The 20299-nt window shown below is 45.4% G+C and overlaps 2 protein-coding genes across 4 annotated transcripts in view; one reads left to right on the top strand and one right to left on the bottom strand.

The window, feature by feature from the left end:
• TP53BP1 (tumor protein p53 binding protein 1) overlaps positions 1-15548 on the top strand; it is a 68308-nt gene extending 52760 nt beyond the window's left edge. Inside the window, 10 exon segments of the mRNA XM_008702163.2 lie at positions 2444-2715; positions 3380-3529; positions 3801-4231; positions 6906-7097; positions 7520-7735; positions 9412-9627; positions 13351-13445; positions 13978-14177; positions 14666-14811; positions 15191-15548. Of these exon segments, the coding sequence (XP_008700385.2) occupies positions 2444-2715; positions 3380-3529; positions 3801-4231; positions 6906-7097; positions 7520-7735; positions 9412-9627; positions 13351-13445; positions 13978-14177; positions 14666-14811; positions 15191-15378 (2106 nt within the window). The 3' untranslated portion in view covers positions 15379-15548.
• The window catches only part of TUBGCP4 (tubulin gamma complex associated protein 4), a 35042-nt gene continuing 30288 nt past the window's right edge, over positions 15546-20299 (bottom strand). Inside the window, exons 15-19 of one of the 3 annotated variants that reach the window (XR_005831938.1) lie at positions 20063-20197; positions 18472-18588; positions 17715-17854; positions 16729-17096; positions 15546-15661 (exon numbers count right to left, since the gene is read on the bottom strand). Coding sequence is in view for 1 of the 3 variants with exons in the window: in XM_040620518.1 (XP_040476452.1) it covers positions 17084-17096; positions 17715-17854; positions 18472-18588; positions 20063-20197 (405 nt within the window). In the remaining 2 variants the exon portion in view is untranslated. Of the gene's footprint in view, positions 15662-16452; positions 17097-17714; positions 17855-18471; positions 18589-19636; positions 19728-20062; positions 20198-20299 lie in introns of those variants that run through there. The other 2 variants (XM_040620518.1, XR_005831939.1) reach the window with 2 other exon arrangements.

The raw sequence follows: 20299 nt of genomic DNA, 5'->3' as shown, positions 1-20299 counted from the left end.
CCCATTTTCTAGATGAAGAAATGGAGGCATAGCAAGTTAAAATAACCTACTTTAGGTTACATAGCTAAGAAACAGAGGAACTGGAACTCGTCCCACACAGTCTAGACCCAGAGCCTGCATTCTTAACCACTATGTTATGCTCCCTTTCAAGAGTGAAAATGATGTCTGCAAGAGTGATGTGTGACGCATATGGTAGTTCGATGACGAAGCAGCTCGTTTGAAGGGAATTTTGATAAAGTCTTTCTGGATGAGGTCTTGAAAGTATGTGAGTGGGACACTGAAGGTTTTAGATGTTGGGAGATAAGGGGGAAGGGTATTCCATATAGAAAGCTTGGTGAATAAAGGGACAGACAGAGACAGAAAGTAAAGAGCACACAGGCATGAATAGTCTAGTTGGTAGGCAGCAAAAAAGATGTGTGAAGGAGTGTGAAGGTCGAGGTCAGAGGATTCTGAGAACTTAACTTCCCTCATATCTGGTATCCTTTGGTTGTTATCTTTCAGAAATTTTATTCGTTTATTTACCAGCAGCTTCTTTTTTACTGTGCTCCTAGCACCGTGGCAGGCCCTGGGACTGTGAAGATAAAAAAAGACTCCCATTCTCTTAGAGGTTATACTTGGCATGCAGCAAATCCAAAACTTGTTGGTTGCTGCTGTGGAGGGTGGAAAGATGTGTTAGAAAGAGGGGACTCCCAGAACCTACCAGCTCACCTGAAGGGGGCTAAAGACTTCACAGAAGATGTGGCGCTCAAACATGGTGGCAGATGACATTGGGGGGGGGAGAAGGACGTTACAGGCCGAATGAAATGTCGTGTAAATATGTAGATAGCATGATATGCTTAATGAATATTTAGAAGCTCAATAGGACACCAACAGTAGGGTAGGGAATGGTAGAGGATGCCATTGGGGTTGGTAAAGGCCCACAGCGTAAGGGCTTTGTATACCTAGAGAAGAGTTCAGGTTTTTATCGTTGGTGTGATGAAGAGCCTTGAAAGAATTTTGGAGAAAAGCGTGATGTGCTCAGATTTGTATGTGGGAAAGGTCAGATTAGGGGATGTGAGATGCACTGGGCATATCCAGGATTCATTCACTGAAGGCAAGGAAATGGGAGAGAGGAGGACATTGTGTTTGGATGGGTTAAGTTTCAGGTGTCCTTAGTACTAGATCCAAAGGGAAGAGTTTCTTAGGTATTTGCCTCTGTGAGTTTGGAGCTGAGTCATTGTTGTGTTGTTGGTAGACAGGCAGGGATGAGTCTGGTAAGACTGGCCAGGGAAAGCACGGTAGAGTGAGAAAAGGAACGAGAACAGTCCTGTGAAATACTATTTCTAAAGAATCAGACCAAGAAAGAGGAACTCCAAAACAAGCACATACAGAAGTAGCCCGAGAGGTGGAGTGAAAGTAAAAGTGACTTTGTAGATTCCAAGGGAGAGATTTTCAAGAAAGGAGTGGTCAAAAATAATCATTTAATTTTCTCATAGCATTATTTAAATGTGCATGCATTGCATACTGTATGCCCAGAGAGACTATAAGCTCTGAGGAAGGAGAATCTGTCTTACGTGTCTCTGTATCTTCTCTGACGATTCGCACAGTAATGCATGAGCAGTCTAGAGCAGTAGGCAAATGTGTAGCACCTGGGCTGTAATTCTCAGTCGTGCGCCCAGAGAGGACATTGCCGATTAGTCCCAGAACCTTTTGTAAAAGCCTGGGAATTAGCCCCCAAAGGCTGCTTAAAACTGAGCTCCAGATACCAGTCCATCAAAGTAAGCATATGAGATAAAGTCAGTTTGACATTCCTGTCTTCTGTGATAGTGCAACCTTATATGTTTTATTACCTTTTTGGTTTTCATTTTTCTAAACAGTAACACCATTTTTAGCCTATTTTTGCCTATAATTTTCTATTTCCTTTATCATATATGGAAAAGTAATGTAAATTTCAAAAAACATGTAATTTTATCCACCACTGATCAAAAAACCAGAAGGGCTCCTAACCACTCATTTTTCTCATCTAACCTTCCTTCCTCCTACCTCTCTTCTCCCAGACAGAAAATTGCCTCTGTTGTCTGGATTAGAATCCTTACTGTTTTCTCGGTAGCCAAAGGTTGTGAACTTGTCGAGTAAAAAAATAATTTAACTTATTAGCTTATAATAGAGGTCTCTTTCTTTCCAACCCAGTACCACATTTATTTATTTTTTATTTAAGCTATAATAATATATTCCCTATAGAATGCTCATGTCTCGAATGTTCAGTTCGGTGGCTTTTCACAATTAACGGTATATAACCACTACTCAGAACGAGATATAGAACATTTCCATTATTCCAGAAAGTCTCCTGATTCCTAGCTTTCTGAACTGAAATTTCCATCCATCTCTAGGATTTTTCAACCTCCACATTAGCATGATGTCATTGTGGCTTCTTCTAGCTTTTGTATCCATTTCTTTCTTGCAGGAGACTGAGGAGCCAATTGTAGAGTGTCAGGAATGTGAAACCGAAGTTTCCCCTTCACAGACTGGGGGCTCCTCAGGTGACCTGGGGGATATCAGCTCCTTCTCCTCCAAGGCGTCCAGCTTACATCGCACGTCAAGTGGGACAAGTCTCTCGGCCATGCACAGCAGTGGCAGCTCAGGGAGAGGAGCCGGACCACTCAAAGGGAAAACCAGCGGGACAGAACCCGCAGATTTTGCCTTGCCCAGCTCCCGAGGAGGCCCAGGAAAACTGAGGTGCAGACAGGGTCTCCAGAGAGAGAGAGCTACAGCAGGGGCAGGGTTGCTGACATTTTAATATCACAGGAAAAAGGGAGTCATGGGAAATCCCCCCATCCTCCCAACTAGGATAACTCAAATCCTCTTCCTCCCCTTTTGTTCTCTCCTATTTGGTTTTGCATGGGAGGTAGGGTGGAGCTCTGTGGGAGCTGGACTTCTAAGAAAATGTAGAAAAACAGGTGCGGGGACTTTGGGAATGCTGGCATATGCTGCTGCCATCCCCATTTTATGTAGCCTACAAGTGTTTTGGTTGGGAGTACAAAAAGGGTAGTGACCCCAACTTGACACATTCCTAGCTTTTCGTTATCCTCTGCAGGTGTCTAGAACCTGAAGTAGAAGAGAAGGTAGGGCAGAAATGGGTGTGCTGTTTTTGAGGGCAGCAGTAGGAGGCTTTGTCACAGGAGGGAGCAGACTTGCATAGAGGAGGATGTCCTTTACTTCTTATCCTACACTCCCACTCCCTGGCTGATATTTTTGGTGGTGGGTGTGCAGACCAGCTTCCTGCTGCCCTGGAGTTCTAGCACATGTCGGCCTGGCATGTAGTTTAAGGGCTGTGGGGAGACTTTGTGAAGAAAGGATCCAGTAGCAGGTGCTGTCAGACTAACCTGTCTTCATTCTCTAGTCCTAGAAAAGGGGTCAGTCAGACAGGGGCGCCAGTGTGTGAGGAGGATGGTGATGCAGGCCTTGGCATCAGACAGGGAGGGAAGGCTCCAGTCACGCCTCGTGGGCGCGGGCGAAGGGGCCGCCCGCCTTCTCGGACCACTGGAACCAGGTACCCGGGTAGTGTGAGATACACTTAGTCTATGACTTGTTCAGAAAAAAAGGGAGTAGAGAGAAGAGAGGGGAATAGAGAGTATGTGGGGTGTCAGGAGGGACATGAGGGGTATGCACTGACTGGGGAGTGGGCAGGGCAGGCTTATGCCTGTGATGGGATCCTCCGAGAACGGGCTGAGGAAGACCCATGGACAAAGGAGTGGGAAACCTGGTAGATAAGTACTTTTCTTAATTCTAACTGCTGCCTCCTATCTCTTATCTCTCTTTAGAGAAACAGCTGTTCCTGGCCCCTTGGGCATAGAGGACATTTCACCCAGCATGTCACCAGATGATAAATCCTTCACCCGTATTGTGCCCCGAGTGCCGGACTCCACCAGGCGAGCAGACGTGGGTGCTGGTGCTTTGCGTCGAAGTGACTCTCCAGAGATTCCTTTCCAGGCTGCTGCTGGTCCTTCTGATGGCTTAGATGCCTCCTCTCCAGGGAATAGCTTTGTAGGGCTCCGTGTTGTAGCCAAGTGGTCGTCCAATGGCTATTTTTACTCTGGGAAAATCACTCGTGATGTCGGAGCTGGGAAGTATAAATTGCTCTTTGATGATGGGTACGAGTGTGATGTTTTGGGCAAAGACATTCTGCTGTGTGACCCCATCCCACTGGATACGGAAGTGACAGCCCTCTCCGAGGATGAGTATTTCAGTGCAGGTAATGAAGGGAGTGGAGTCTGTAAGAGATTTGCGGTGCCTGGGCCAGTCTTCTCTCCAGTCAGTTATTACCAAGAGCACTCGCTTCAGCCTAACTGCTCTGCGGGGTTCTCCAGAGCTGGAAATTCCATTCCTACTACACTGGTTACTCTCACACTGGCTTTTTTGTTTTCCTTTGGTTGCTTATTTTTGAATGAACTTACTTTGGTATAATATATTTACAGAAAATACAGAGTACTGTGCAAAGTACGGAATATTGGGACAGCATAGGGAGTTCCTGTCCACCCCTCACCGCGCTTCCCAGCTTTCCCTGTTTTTAACATCTTCCATTAGTATGGTACATTTGTCACAACTAAGAAACTAACCTTGGCTCCTTACTAACTAAATTCCAGACTTTATTTGGATTTCACCAGCTTTTATATGTCCTTTTTCTGTTCCAGGATCCAGTCCATTAGCCCTCAGGTGTCCTTCGATCTCCTTTGATCTGTGACATTTCTGAATCTTTTCTTGTTTTTCGTGACCTTTTTTTTGTTTTGAGGGGTATACTGGTTAAGCGTTTTGTAGAACGTCCCTCACTTTGGGTTCGTCTCGTGTTTTGTTTGATTAGATCAGAGTTAAGGGTTTTGAAAAGAATGCTGTGGAGGTGAAGAGCCCTTCTTGTTAAATCAAATGGGGGAGAGAGGCCGTGATATCCACAGGACATCACTGGTCCCATTAACCTTTATCCCTTGGTTCAAGTGTTTGCCAGGTTTGTCCACCGTAAAGTTAGTGTTCTTCCCTTTCACCATTGAGACGTAACATTTAGTACTTGCCTTGCTGGGAATCTAGTAGGTGAGTGTGGCAGATGCGCGGGGATATTTTTGCTTAGGAAGAAGTTGTTAGTACTGTGTTTTTGTGCCTGCATACCTACCCTTGACTGTCTGGTTTGGAAAATGGTTCCTTTTTTTTTTTTCTTAAGTAGCCAGTTCCCTATAATGGTGATGGCGAGAGATTTCTATTTGTTATGACTGTTTCATGTGCCAGTTCTTTGAATGGATTGCCTCTTTTCTGTGAGCTAATTTGGACATAAATGTTTGTGTTTTGTCATTTAAAAACATCATTTCTGGAGATTGTTTGGAACATGGATTGGGATGTAATGGGCAACAGTGCCTCCGATGAAGTCTCTCCAGACTTCGTTGTGATGTAGACTCCTGAGTACTTGTTTGCCCCTCTGTTTCACTGTTAAACTTCACCCTCTAGCTCTGGATAGCACTTAGCTCTTTGTGGCGTCAGTTAGTAGCACGTGGATTTAGGTCTCTTGTGACCTGTGGCTTAACATAGTTGTATCAAATGTAATGATTCTTCTTTTTCAGGTATAAAGCTTATCCTGGAGATCCTTCTAAGACAAAGAGACAGTCCTTATCCAGGGTGAATTATGGCATCAAGGGGTGGGGAGTCGATGTCTCATTTAATGAGGGTGTCTACTCATGTCAATGTTAGACTGCTTCTAGTTCTAGTAACTTCATCAGTGTGAAGTATATTTTTGCTTTGGGCTTCTTTGTCCTTTTGAAGGGGGTCTTTGTGATTTAGTTTGCTATTAGAGATTGAAGCCAGGAGATGAAGAAGCAAGGGGAAAGGGTGTGATTGTGAGGTGTAGATAAAAGAGAGAACGAAGGCCTGCTTTCATGTCTATTTCTTTCCTTCACGGCATATGCTCTGGGTTTCTTTTAGCCCTTCATTCAAGCACAGGCTAATGAAAAACAAATGGACCCTAATAAAAGGTGTTCATGATAATGCCTTGTTTTTATCTTATATATGTGGGGGGGGGTGTGTACACACACATATATATTGCACATGTGTGTGTAAATTGTTTATTGATGGGTGGAGGGAAGGAGTATGATCTTTTTCATAGGTTTGGGAATGGGTTTTACCCAAGATCACACTGCTTAGTGGTGGCAGAATTAGACCTAGGCTCAGGTCTTCTGAATTCTAGCCCTCATCTGTTTTGTACTCCACATTGTGTTCCTTCTAACCTAGAGGCCTTATCGTTAGGTTCTGAATCACAGCAAGAAGTAGATAATAGGGAAAATTAGACAGGAGAGGCAGAATTTATTTTTTCCTTTCTTTGCTCTATATCTCCATTTTTTTTTTATTTAAAAAAATTTTTTTTAAGATTTATTTATTTGACAGAGACAGAGAGGGAACACAAGCAGGGGGAGTGGGAGAGGAAGAGGCAGGCTCCTAGCAGAGGAGCCTGATGTGGGGCTCGATCCCAGAACGCCGGGATCACGCCCTGAGCCGAAGGCAGATGCTTAGCGACTGCGCCACCCAGGCGCCCCTATCTCTCTATTTTGATTTAGCCACACAGACACATGCTCTCTCTCTCTGAGTGATGTCATCTGTCACCTACAACTTAACTCAAGAATTATCACTCAGCCTCCAAAGAAACCAAGAAGGAAAGGTTTAATAAGTTCTGTTGAGAAACTTTCCATGTCCCAATCCCAGGGTAGTAGCTACATACATTTCTAAGTGGTGGTGGTGTCTGGGACTGACAGCTGGAATTTCTTTAAGTACTGAGTGCAGCCCGCTGTGGACCTCTTAATGCCCTGACCCAAGTCTGCTGTGCAGAGCCATTGTGAGTGGGTGCCGAGCAACCTAAAACAACAGCAGGCTGCTCTTATGTTGTTCCCGCTCAGGAGTGGTGAAAGGGCATAGGAAGGAGTCTGGAGAGCTGTACTACAGCATTGAAAAAGAAGGCCAAAGGAAGTGGTACAAGCGAATGGCCGTCATCCTGTCCTTGGAGCAAGGAAACAGACTGAGGGAGCAGTATGGCCTTGGTCCATATGAGGCCGTAACACCCCTCACCAAGGCAGCAGATATCAGCTTGGGTAAGACCTTTGCTTCCTGAGAAACTGCCTCCGGGCCCCTGCTCTGTTTGTGGTGGGAGGAGTGAATTCTAGAGCGGGAAGCATGCTTTCCCTAAATCTTACTCCTGTGGTGTAGGAGATGCTGATGAGCTGCCGATTTCTGGAGGCGCTGACTACCTCTGTTTCCTTCCTGCGACCACATAGTAAATCCTCAGATTCTTCTGAACACCCCCCCGCCCCGCCCCGTTCTGCAGGGGGGTCAGGCATATTTCAGTCATGACCAAGCTGAAACAGAAAAGATGGTGGCTTGGAAAGAGGTTTCCCACCCCCACGGGAGGTGGAGGAAAGGGTGTGGTGGTCTCTAACTCAGGCTCTGCCCAGCTGCTGGAGTCCAGGGCCTCAGACCATGGGAGTTGACCAACCTTTGGCTTATCCTGTCCTAGACAATTTGGTGGAAGGGAAGCGGAAAAGGCGCAGCAACGTCAGCTCCCCAGCCACGCCCACTGCCTCCAGCAGCAGCAGCACAACCCCTACCCGCAAGACCACAGAAAGCCCTCGTGCCTCCTCAGGAGTTCCCTCAGGCAAAAGAAAACTGATCACTTCTGAAGAGGAACGGTCCCCTGCCAAGCGAGGCCGGAAGTCTGCCACTGTGAAACCTGGTGAGTGCTCCCTTTTGCCGCCTCCTCCCTCGGACCACTGTGGAATGCAGGGCTAGCTGCTGGAGAGATGGAGCCTGATGGGTGGCGATGGCTCCCGTGTCCTGGCTACAAAGATGGGGTCCCGCACAAGCCCCAGGTAGTACTGCGCTTACTGCCTCCATCTTTATGCATCTCCCAGCACAGGTACATAGGACACGAGGTCCTGATTGGAAACATTCATTGACTTCTGTGTAGGTTCTAAGATGGAAAGTGGTACTGAATTTTAAGCAGATTCAAAATAGGTGAAATTGGTCTTACATCTCTTCCTTTACTGGCACCATTTTCTACTTCAGGAAGCTCTGCTTCCCCCACTCTTGCACTCAGGGTCCTCTGGCTTTCTCAGACTTCCTATTGAAAGCTAGTACCTCACTGTGCATCTCCCCTCCTCTTACTGTTCCCCAACAACTGCTTTCCAGTCCCTCATGCTTCATATTAACAGGAATTTATCCATCTCTGTTTACAGAGTCTCTACTATGATCCATTCACAGCCTTTGGGGTTCTAGAGACACGGGGGTAAAGTCCTCACTCAGTGTCTGCCCTGAGGGCACCCTCTCAGTCCAGCAAACTGAAGGACTTCATTGATAGTTACATTGTCCTGGCACCAGAACTTCTTTTGTTTCCTGTGTATTTGGGTTGTGTCATGTCCGTATCTGTCTCACACTTCTGTTGTGTTCAGGTTATGTGAGGTGTGGAACTGAGTGCTTCACACATATTACCTCAAGTAATCCCTGTGAGGTATAGATGCTAGAATTCGTTTTCCAGTTGAAGAATCTGAGGCACAGCAAAGTGGGCTAACTTTCCCAAGGTGACCTAGGAATCCAGAATTCACACTCAGGCAATCTGACTTTGAAGTCCGGGCTTATGCATACTACGTCAGACTGTTCTCCTCCTGCTGCTTTTGTTTTAGGGAGGCATGACCTGTCTGTCATCTTAGCCTCCTAATGAGGCTTTGATTCCGCTTCTCCAAATCAGGTATTTGTTTTCTTTTTGAGGACTTATTGGGGCACTCCTAGCATGGGTGTTCTGGGAGTCCTGGGCTGGCTGGTTCACTTACCCACCCCCAAGGGTTGGAAACTGGGATAATTGCAGTAGGCTGGTTTGATGGAGCTCCATCAAAGTGTAAGAACACTTCATTACCAAGTGTTCTGTGCACCATTCTGGTGAGGGTCAGGGATAGGGTGGGAGTATCTGCCAGGGACATTGGTAATAAAAAATAATGGGCTTTTTGTTGTTGTCTGTTTTTAAGGGCTGTTTCAAAGTCTCACATACCCTGGGAAATTCCGAGCACTGGGCAGAGAAAGTGGGCTGAAGATTTCCAAATATTTTTTCATTCTTACCTAAGCTTTGTTTATATTAGAACCACCACTTTCCTCAGATGATCTCAGAAGTACTTGGTTTGGCTGTATAAAAACAATACTAGTTGATTTTCGTTATGAAAATAATGTATACATCATCATGACCGTAAAATTTACATACATCACATTTCTCTGCACTGTAAATTGGGGTCTAGGTTGTTGACCATAGGAATGGTCTTTGGTCAGTAGCTCAAAAAAGTTGATCAGGACATTGCCTACCCATCCTGTGGTGCCCAGGCAGTAGTCTGTATCCTTCTAGTAACTGTGCTCTGTCCTTTCCAGGTGCAGTGGGGGCAGGAGAGTTTGTGAGCCCCTCTGAGAGTGGAGACAACATGGGTGAACCCTCAGCCCTGGAAGAGCAGAGAGGGCCTTTACCCCTCAACAAGACCTTGTTTTTGGGCTATGCTTTTCTTCTCACCATGGCCACAACCAGTGACAAGTTGGCCAGCCGCTCCAAACTGCCAGATGGTCCTACAGGAAGCAGTGAGGAAGAGGAGGGTAAGTCCCTAGGAAGCCCTGGGGGACCTGACACTTGGGCACTTTCTTCCTTTCTATTCACTTCATGAGCCTGTAAAGGAAGCAGTACAGCTGGCATCTGGGATCTTGGTTAGGGAAAATTAATGAGCCTGCTTCTTGATTATTTATAGATTGTTTCCTTAAAGTTCCTCTTGGTGGCACCTCAAAACCACCCTGTGAGGCAGATGGGAGACAGAGCTTATCATCCACTTTACAGATGAGCAAACAAGCTCGGAGAGGTTAAATAATTGCTTTTTGTCTGCAATAATGGTAGATTTGGCACTAGAACCCCTGTTCATTTTATCCTACTAGTCATCCAGATCCGTCAGGTTTCTGAGTGCCCTGCCGCTTTCCCATCTGTGTTCTAGGGACAACTGCTAGAGAAAACCTGTGTGGGGGCTGAAGTTCAGTCTCCTGAGGTCTGAGCGTAAGATTGAGAATGTAGGGTGCCCAGAGCCCCAGGGTGATTACAGAGAAACAGCTTCTAAGCCTTTTCAACTCTTGTACCTCTCTTCAACCTTAAACTACATCTGTATATTGCATTTCTCCATTGTCTGTTACTTAGGGTTTGAGTGAAGGCGGCAGTGGGGAGAGGTAAAAATTGTTTCAACTGTCTTTAAAGAGCGTGATCTAGGAGAGAAAATGGGCAGCTACAAATATGTACACCGTGAGTCACAGCATCATCCAGATGTTTCTGTGAAAGCCAAAGGTCCAGATGGGATGATGTTCTGCGGGGTAGAGCTGAATCTTGTGAGAGGGAATTGAATTAGGGAACATGGTTATCATAAAATAGCAGCAGTGCAGATCGGTGATGGTTGGCATTTCAGATGCGTGGATGACTCCAACTAACCAACCAGAACTGTATCTCACCAGCCATAGCCACGTGGAGATCTGTACAGGGACGTAGGAAGGTTGGTCAGGGAGTGCAGTTAGGATTTATGTATGCTGTTTGGAAGGTGCGTGAATAGTCATCGGTAGACGGCTCTCGGGTGTGGGATTAGGTGTGGCATGTGTGGGCTTTCAAGGTTGTGTGTGCACCCAGCCTTTTTTGTCAGACAGCATTGAGATAGGTATCATTGGAGAGAAGGTATATGAAGCGTTTCCTAGCCAAGAGTGTAGTTTTACTGTGATCGTAAGAGTCCCTTGAGGATTGTGCTGAGATGTGTTGTGGCATCAAAACAGTGTTTGTGGTCTTGTTTTCTTTTGCTTTTACAGTATTGCTAGACCATGGACCTTCCTCATTCTCCAACACACTCCTAGCCCTTCCCTAGACCAGGACTTCATAAGGCAGTTCTATAGATGTTTTATTTGTGGGTTGGTACAGCATGGTCAAGAAAGCCAGCTTTGGTATGAGATGCAGACTGTCCAGTTCCTTAAAAATCTGTGACCCTGTGTGATAATAAACTCCTAAAAATTCCCTCCATTACTATCTATCAAATGTTTTTAATCCCAACCTTGTAACCAAAAGTGAGGGGACGTAGGCCTTGTCTAAATGAGGAAATTGGACATTTTTTAGAGAGATTTCCAAGTTTCGTTTCTTTCTTTCTTTCCTTTCTTTTTTTAAAGATTTTATTTATTTGATAGGAGCACGAATACATAGGGGGAGCAGCAGGCAGAGGGAGAGGCAGGGCTAAGCATGGAGCCTGATGCAGGGCTCAGTCCCAGGACCCTGGGATTATGACCTGAGCCAGAGGCAGACACTTAACCAACTGAGCCACCCAGGCGCCCCGATATCCAGGTTTCTTGTAGAAAGTGTGGTTATAGTGAACATATCTGTTTTATGTTGCTCCTTTATCATTGGACATTGCCCAGCAGTACCAAAGTCCTTGATATTTGTGGCACGTTGAATGTCCCCCTCAATCTCAAGAAGCCTAAAGACATTTGTACTAAAACAATCTTCTAACAGAATATTAACCGTTTTAAAGAAACTGTGTGGTATGACTTGCAGATAAATGGGAATCTCTTAGATGCTACTTTAGATCAGGAGCTCATAAAATATTTGAATCCATTTAATGAGACCTGTTTATTAATGAATTAAGAATGTGGCACCTGCTATTGTTGGGAGGCACACCATATGACCCATCAGCCATGGGGATTTGACTCTAGAGTTGAGTGCATGTAGTGCCTTCGTCCTTGATTTAGATGATGGAATTAAAAACCTGTTCATTTTAGCCTCTGGTGGGGCAGGGCCACTTACAAGTTGCAAATAAAGAAAATTAAATCCAAAAAGAGAAAAAGTAGAGGAGTGGACTGCTACTGCCTAGGTGGGATAATACTTGATTACACAGATGCAAGGAAATATAATTGGGGATTAAAATCTAAATAGGTCAGGACTAGAGACAGACCTGGACTAAGCAGACATACCATAGAAGTCTTGGGAAAACGAAAGGACCACGAGAGGCCTTGGCAGCGACTCAGCAGTAGAGTGTTGGTACTGAAAATTGTGACAAGATGTATTGAGATGGATCAACAGGATGTGGTGACAAGACTGAGAAATAGTCCTGCTATATTCTGTGTTTTTTACAACCCTTAGAGTTTCCAGTTTGAGCTCTCATTTTCAGAGGAACATGGAGAATGCTTGGTCAAGAAAAGAGCAATGAAGGTGAATGGGCTGGCCAGGCAGACCTGCCCGGAGGTGTAGAGGCCTGAGCGTGGGGCATGAGCACTTCCGGGCAGCTCCAGCAGGCAGGGAGGGCACCACAGGGCTGGCCTCTCTGCAAGGGGTCTGCTCTGCCAGCGTTTACCACGGGGCATGAGGGGGACGGGGAGTGGTCCTGGCACTGAACTCTTACGAATTTGGTTGGGTTTTTTATTTGTGGTAAGTTCATTAGAACTTAATTTCTCAGAAATCCTAATTAACTAAAATCTCTAATGTCTTGCTTTTTTTTCTTTTCTTTTTTTAATGTGTTATTTATATATGAGAGGAGCAGATATTTGGTCAAAAGAAGCAATTTCTAATTGCCTAGGGTCATTACAGCTTCAGCCTCATCTCTCATAACTTCTACTTCAGCCTCAAGACTGTAATGCAGTCATTGATGTTCAGTGTCCTGAGGTACTTCAAGATCATCAAAGGTAGATAGTTTTCAATAAAAAGGTTGGAATAGGATTTTTCTGGCTAATCTTCACTTAATCGGTTACATTTTAGAAACCATACTTTGAGCATTCTGGTTCATCAAAGTTCTAGTCTGTGGGGGTAAAAATACTGATGAAGGGGGAATTTGGAGGCTTTGTTAGAAGAAGTGCAGTCAGCTACTCTTCATCTCCCCGAGCAGGCAGAATTAGAAGAAATGAATGTGCGTAGTCTGCAGGAGAGATTGAGGGTAGACATAAGGGACAGCTTCCTGATGGTAAGGGTTACTCAAACTGGAATACCAACCACGGGAACTGGTTGTGTGTCCATCCCTGTTAACAGTCCCATGACTCAGCACAGAAACCTTTGGTGTTTTTAGGTCTAGGTAGGACCTACCCCATTTCTCATCTTTCCCACCCCTTCTGCTCTTGTCCCTTCTTTCGGCAGCATTTTGTAGTTTTCCTGACAGAGCTCTTTCTGACCCATGGGAAAGCCCTTGATCTGTCTGTCTTTGGGATATAGTGCTGTGGAGATAGCGGGGGAGTGTAAAAGGAGGCAGTTAAGAAGCAGGCTTCAAGTAGTGAATAAGAAACCAACTAGTAATTATGATCTTGGTTGTCTGTTTTTTTAAATAGAATTTTTAGAAATTCCTCCTTTCAACAAGCAGTATACAGAATCCCAGCTTCGAGCAGGAGCTGGCTATATTCTTGAAGACTTCAATGAAGCCCAGGTGAGGCGTTTCTTTGTGTTGCTTCCCGGAGGGACAGTGATGAGAAGAGCCTGAGAGGGAGGGGATGGGGAGTGTGGGTACACCAGGTAGACAGTTCAGGAACTGGGACACTGCTACAAGATTTTGCATGAAATAGAATTTTTACTTGTGTGTAAGGAAGAGAAGTTAGAGCCCTTGTTTGTTAAAGGCCGTGGTTCTGCTTCTGGGACAAAAGCAGATTAAAATTTGTGTTTCATAGAAATCCGTTACAGTGTTGCTGATTTTCAGCCTGGAAGGTTGAATACCTGGGATTGGGTTTGTCCTTGAGGGTTTAGGCCCCCAGAAAAACCTGCAGGTGAGGCAGGGAGAGTGGCTAGGGAAGTCACTTGGGCCTTTCATTGAGAAAGGAAGGAGTTGGGCAGAAGGATAGGCTCAACCCCATTTTGGGTAGTATTTGGAAGTGTTCAGATCTGTTCTCTGCGACTCAGGGCTGTTATTTAGGGGCTTTCTGTAGAAGTCATCAGACCCATTGGTTCTGTTTCTTTTCTTCCAGTGTAACACAGCCTACCAGTGTCTCCTAATTGCAGATCAGCACTGTCGAACCCGGAAGTATTTCCTGTGCCTTGCCAGTGGGATTCCTTGTGTGTCTCATGTCTGGGTCCATGATAGTTGCCATGCCAACCAGCTCCAGAATTACCGCAATTATTTGCTTCCTGCTGGGTACAGCCTTGAGGAGCAAAGAATTCTGGATTGGTGAGTATTTGAGAGCCCATCTAGGATGGTAGGCAGGAAGACGGCAAGCTTTTGGAGGGGGCGAATCTAGGTGAGAGTATTTCTAGCAACTAGAATTATCCTAGGATAAATTAGAGAATTTGAGTGAGTTCCTTTCAGCAGCTTATCTAGTTTGTCCCTGAGGCATCCTAGTTAAGGACCTTTTGGAAATGTGTGAGGATTTCCATGTAGGTTCAGTATTCTCGACCTCTAAGGTTAGGGGACTAAGTTTTAAGCAAGGCATTTTATTCTCAACCCCAGGGTGGACCTGGACCGCAGAAGGGCTGATTTAGAAGCCCCGGATCCCAGAGAATACACATGATTCACAGGAGAGAAGGGGAGTGGTGCAGGGCTTTGGAAAACACTCCCATGTGCCCCAGTCCCTCTGCAGAAGGGCTCTTGTTGGATGTAATCTGTCATGCTAAGGTCTTTTCCAATTCCAAGGTGCTATGTCTCTGACTCCTTCATAGGCAACCCCGTGAAAACCCTTTCCACAATCTGAAGGTACTCTTGGTGTCAGACCAACAGCAGAACTTCCTGGAGCTCTGGTCTGAGATCCTCATGACTGGGGGGGCAGCCTCCGTGAAGCAGCACCATTCAAGTGCCCATAACAAAGGTACCTGGAGAGTGTGTGTGGTGTTATTGCTCCAAGGATGTCCTTAGACCCGTAGGTGTTAGGCCTTGTGGTCTGATTGGGGGACCTTGTCCATGTTTCTAAGAAGAAAAGTACCACCTTCAAGAGGTGAGCTACTAGGAGTGAGGCACAGGGCTGTTGATGCTTCTGCTCGTGTCCAGTGGTATATTCGTAAACCTGTTTGCAAGGTTAGCATATAGTGATTATAACTTTCCCTTTCGGTTGTGATCAGTAACAGTGTTTGACATAAAAGGCTTGAGTTTGGGCACAGCGCGACGTACTGGCTAGGAAGCGTATCTTTTTTTAATGGAAGGCTAACCCGGGTGTCCTCTCCTCACTCACCTTCCCCTGCTTCCTGCAGATATTGCGTTAGGGGTATTTGACGTGGTGGTGACGGATCCCTCCTGCCCAGCCTCGGTGCTGAAGTGTGCGGAAGCATTGCAGCTGCCTGTGGTGTCCCAAGAGTGGGTGATCCAGTGCCTCATTGTGGGGGAGAGAATTGGATTCAAGCAGCATCCAAAATACAAACATGATTATGTTTCTCACTAAGGATACTCGCTCGGTCTTACTGATTTTATTCCCTGTTGTGGAGATTGTGTTTTAACAAACAAGGTTTTAAATGTGTCTTGTGTGTAACTGGATTCCTTGCATGGACCTTGTATATAGTTTTATTTCCTGGACTTTTATGATAAAATAAATGTTGAATCTCTTTGGTTGTAGTAACTGGGATTTCTTCATCCATTTCTTTTAATCGCAGAACAAAGAGCAAGACAGACAAACATAGTACCTTCTCTGCGGTTTTCAGTAGCCTTGTTTGTTCATAGGACAACAGCTAGCCAAGGAAAATAACAAGAAGCGAATTTTAAAATTTTCTGTGGTGCATCTTTGTCAAAAGGTTATCCTGGGCTAAAATTAGATACTGCCAAAAACCTGATTTTACAGTAGGCCCAGATCAATAGATGATGTAGCAAAAGTTGAATGGAATTGGGCACTTCCTGGCAATTAAAAAAAATCTTCTTTTTAGAGTTGAGCTGACACCTGACCTGTGGGTCCTGTACTCTGAGACCTAAAAAGGAAAACACACCAACTGCTGTGAAAGGGCAGTGCCTAAAGCCTGATGGGATGACTTTCTGCAAGGATAAACACGAGAAACACAGGGACCACTCTGGAAATGTTAGAAACTCTGGCCAGGGGTCCAATTTTATAACTTTTATTGCTGTCACGGTTACTAGAAGCTTCCTTCTCTACTACTGCTACTCGTAGCAGCATCCCTGTTGATGTCCTCTCATTCCTTGAAGCAGGAGTTTAAATTTAAAAAGAGTTTCCTGCCAATTAGTAAATATTTTAGGCTTTCTGGACCATTTGATGTGTCACAAATACCTGTGCCGTGATAGCATGAAAGCAACCATAGACAGTAGGTAAATGAGTGTGGCTGGTTCTAATAAAACTTGATTTACAAAAATGGGTGGCAGGCCGTAGTTTGGTGGAACGGGTCACCTTCAGCACACAATTGAGGACGCAGTATGTGCTAGAGGAGATCTGATTCACAGTATCAGATAAGCACCACAATCACCGGCTACAGACTGAGGCCGGAATGCTGCATTCTTCTTCAGTAGAGAGGGAGTTGTTCAATCAACATTTATTTTGGTTCACACCAATATGAACATCAATAATTAGAGTTAACAGTTGGGCCAGATTAGGGGAACCTTAACTCCTGTGGTTCTTCCAAGAGGGGATAATTAGACTCGCAGTTTTCAATATTTGAAATCTAAGAATTAGAACCCAATCTTTTTTTCATAAGGACTCCTTTTCTTCGTTAAAATAGTAATATTTTAAATACATTGTCAACAGCTAGAATTGCCCTTTTACCGTCTGAAATAATTGGAAGTTATTACTTACTGCTGTCTCTCGCAGCTTGACCAATACCTAGGCACACAGTAGGTGCTCAGCAAATGGATGTGTCCAACAGATGCTGTCAATGTGAAGGATCTTGCAAGGTCAGCAGAGGGAGAGCTGGCACCCGTGTCCTGCGTGCTGGGTGAGTTAAGAACTCCCCTAAGGTGGGGTAGACCGTTCCACAGGGGAAGGGTCTGTGCCTGTGAATGCCCAGTAGAAGCAGCTTCCAGGAGGAAAAGGTAGGGCCCTCAGTAGGCTGCAGGCATTTGTCGAGTGGCTGGAAAGTGGGATGTTTTCAATCTTCCGTCACAGATTTGGGAACGTGGTGAGAGACCGTCGGTTTGTGAACGAGGTATTTTCACATCCCGAAACTATAAAAGAAAAAAAGAGCCTCATCAAATATGCTTTCCCAAGATTTTCTTCAAAGAAAGAGGAATCAGGGCAACCTGTGATCTACATAATGTCATCTTCTAAGACTAACTCTTCTGCTAAAATCACTTAGGAAAAATCTGCTTGAGGACATTTGAGAGAGAGAAAGGTGAACAATAAAGTGCTTTTTAAAAACAGGAGAGACGTCTGAGAAAAGCCAACCACCACCGATCTACTGGATTAAAGAGCTAAGAATCAGAAGGGGAGACCACCTTTCCCAGGCATGGCAGCTGGGGGCAGGGGGCAGGGGGCCTGAGGCCGCACAGCTGGTTCATGTGAGAACTGGGAAGCAGCCAGAGCCACTCCACTTCCCAGTTCGTTCTTCCAGCCCAGCTGAAAACTAAAAAGCCATCTCAGCATCAGGAGCTTTAGTATTTTACTATGGTGATGGCTTTAAAATTAATAAAGATGATCAGACAGAGCCCTGAGCCTTAGTTTCCTTGTTTATAAAATGAGGCCATTTGGACGAGACAGTGGCTAACGTCTCCCAGCTCTGGAATTATAACTTGTTAAAAAGCCACACACACAGTCCACAGACTTTCCCCAAGGCTTATTCCTACCTGCCCAGAGTTCCGCCAGCCTGCGTGTAGTATTTGTTATAATCTAGTCGTAAGAGTAGTTGTGCCAAATCTGAGTTGATCTGATGGTTCCGAACACTGGAGAGAATCTTGAACAGCAGTGAAGACTGGCGGCTAAAGCCCTGCAGAGAGAAGAACTCGGGCTTTCATTCCTCTCAGACTCACCAACTGTCCATGTGGATGAGGCAGGAGGGGGCAGCTCCTTGAAAAACCCTTGCTCAAAATTCTACAGCACCAGCTGCCCTTCCCACAGCCTCGCTTCTCTTAGCTCCTCAAGGGTCGTCTTAGTACCAAGTCCACAGATAGCATGGCTTTCTGTGAAAGTACACTCCCATTCTCAGTAGAAAGTTAGCATCCACTTTCAAATTAATATATTCTGGTTGTATACTGGGGTCGGGGAGAGCCTGCGTGTTTGTTGGAGTCAGATAATTACAATCCCAGTTCAAGGAAGTAAGGAGAGTGGATAGGAGAATGTGAGAACAGAGCCAGTGCATGTTTGTGGGCTGAAGAAACTATTCATGGCTGAACTATTTTTGAATGCTGAGATGGCACATAATTATCTGCTTCAAAATGAACTGATACCAACATTTTAATCTTTGTATCTTGTTACTTCTGTGTGTACGTCCGTATTGGGGAAATGCTTTACTGACTCAGAGGGCAAGATCGTGATTCCCCATTGGCAAAACCACCCCTCCCCTGTGCACAGGCCTGCGTGCTGCCAACAGCCAGGCCGACTCACCTTCACCAGGATGCTCAGCTGGGCAGCCCCACGTTCATCCAGCGGGCCCAGGTTCTGACTGACCAGTGAGCAAAAGCTGTGACAGAGATCTAGGATTTCATTCAGGCAGTGAAACACCTACCCAGGAAACAGTTGGTATTAGGAAAAGAAGGAAGATACACCTATGAAATTAAAGATTTGGGAAAACAGTCTAAGAGCGACCATATTCCCATTCTTTGACCTCAGGAGAGACAACGTCACATGTCAGTCCCGCTGGCCCCTCAAAATGCAGCAAGTGTAAACCAAACTCTTCCCTTCCTGGCAAAGATGCTATCATCTCTTAGTTACCCCAGCACAAAGCTTCCATTGTAGCCACATCACACTAGTCATCGTTTCTGGGACCCACCAAGTGTGCTCCTGCCCCAAGCTTTGCTTTCACTGTTGTTCCCTATGCCCGGGATCTTCTTCTTAATGCCAGTTCACGGTCTACCTTCTCAGTGGAGCACTCCCTTCCCCGTGTAGCCTTTGGTGACCCCCTGCTTCTCTCTATATATTATCTGTACTGTTCTCTTGGCCTCTGTTCAGGCCACCTGTGTTGTTACTGATCTGTGTATGTACGTATGTTCTGTTTCTCCAACTAGATTGTGAGCTCCTTAAGGGCAGAGCCATGACTTATACCTCTTTGTATCCCCAGTGCCTTGCATAAAGTAAGCACTCAATAAATATTTAATGGTGACACCTGCTCTGATCTGCTTTTTCCCAAGGAGGCACTCAGGCCACACGAGGGCAGTCTACCTGTCACAACGGCTTTTGGTGTTGTCAGTTCACAGAAAGAGCCCTTGGGAGTGGCATCTATGTAACCCGCTCTCCCTTAGTGCAGCAAAATAGCTCCGAATACGAACGCCAGAGAAGTCTGTAGTGTTTGTGGTGTGGCAGCCCTGAGGGAGAACAGCCGGCTGACACCGGAGATGAAGTGTAATCTATGTAACCTATATAATCATAGAAACTATGAGGAGTCATTTCAACCTCCCCACTTTCCATTCTGGAATTGGCATGCACTTGTGAGCTTTAAAAAACACTGGTGCCTGGGTTTCACGCCAGAGATTCTAATTCAAGTGCTTGGGGTCCCAGATTTTTTAAAGCTTCCAGGTGATTCCCATGTGTAGCCAAGGTTGAGAATAATTACCTTGAAGGAGATGTACACGTGTACGTACACACATACACGTAGAGGGAGACTACTCCACTTGTCCGTGAAAACAACTCTCAACTGGTCAATCCTGATCCAAAAGATGGCTAAGAAAGTAAGTACTGTATGCTTTTCGTTAGTCTTGCTGTGGTATCAGGAAGGTTTTTTAAATTAAATCCTTCCCTCTGAGGGTTCAGCACACACTCTTTTTTCTATAGCTGCTCACCACATCCCTAAGATACAATATTTCAGAAATTCAAAGACATTTAAATTCCCTCTTAACATTCCGTTTTAGTTTTAAGTTGTTAAAAAGGTCTGAAAATGGAGATCGAACAATTTAACGATAGTTCCACATCCTGGCAACCCGGGATCTAAGAGAACAGTCAGGCTAGAACCGGCCTGAGGAAACCCAACAGCCCTACTTACAGGTTTCAACAGGATAAAGGACTGAGCCAGCAAATTGCTAAGGAAGTGGTCGTGAGCCAATCGGATGCTTTCAAAGTCGCGGGTAGAATTGATCTGATGCAGCAGCTGTGAGAACTGAGACTCGAGCACGTCTACCTGGTGGGCAGCGACACACAAATACTTTCAGTACCTAGCATATTCTAGCACTCGAGAACATGAAGATGCCTGCTAATATGAAAGAGAAATTCTCTCTCCTAT

Source organism: Ursus maritimus, unplaced genomic scaffold (assembly GCF_017311325.1).
Source record: "Ursus maritimus isolate PB19 unplaced genomic scaffold, ASM1731132v1 scaffold_35, whole genome shotgun sequence".
Lineage (NCBI taxonomy): Eukaryota > Metazoa > Chordata > Mammalia > Carnivora > Ursidae > Ursus > Ursus maritimus.
Note: the sequence above shows the minus strand (reverse complement) of the source record. Positions and strands in the feature narration are given on the sequence as shown.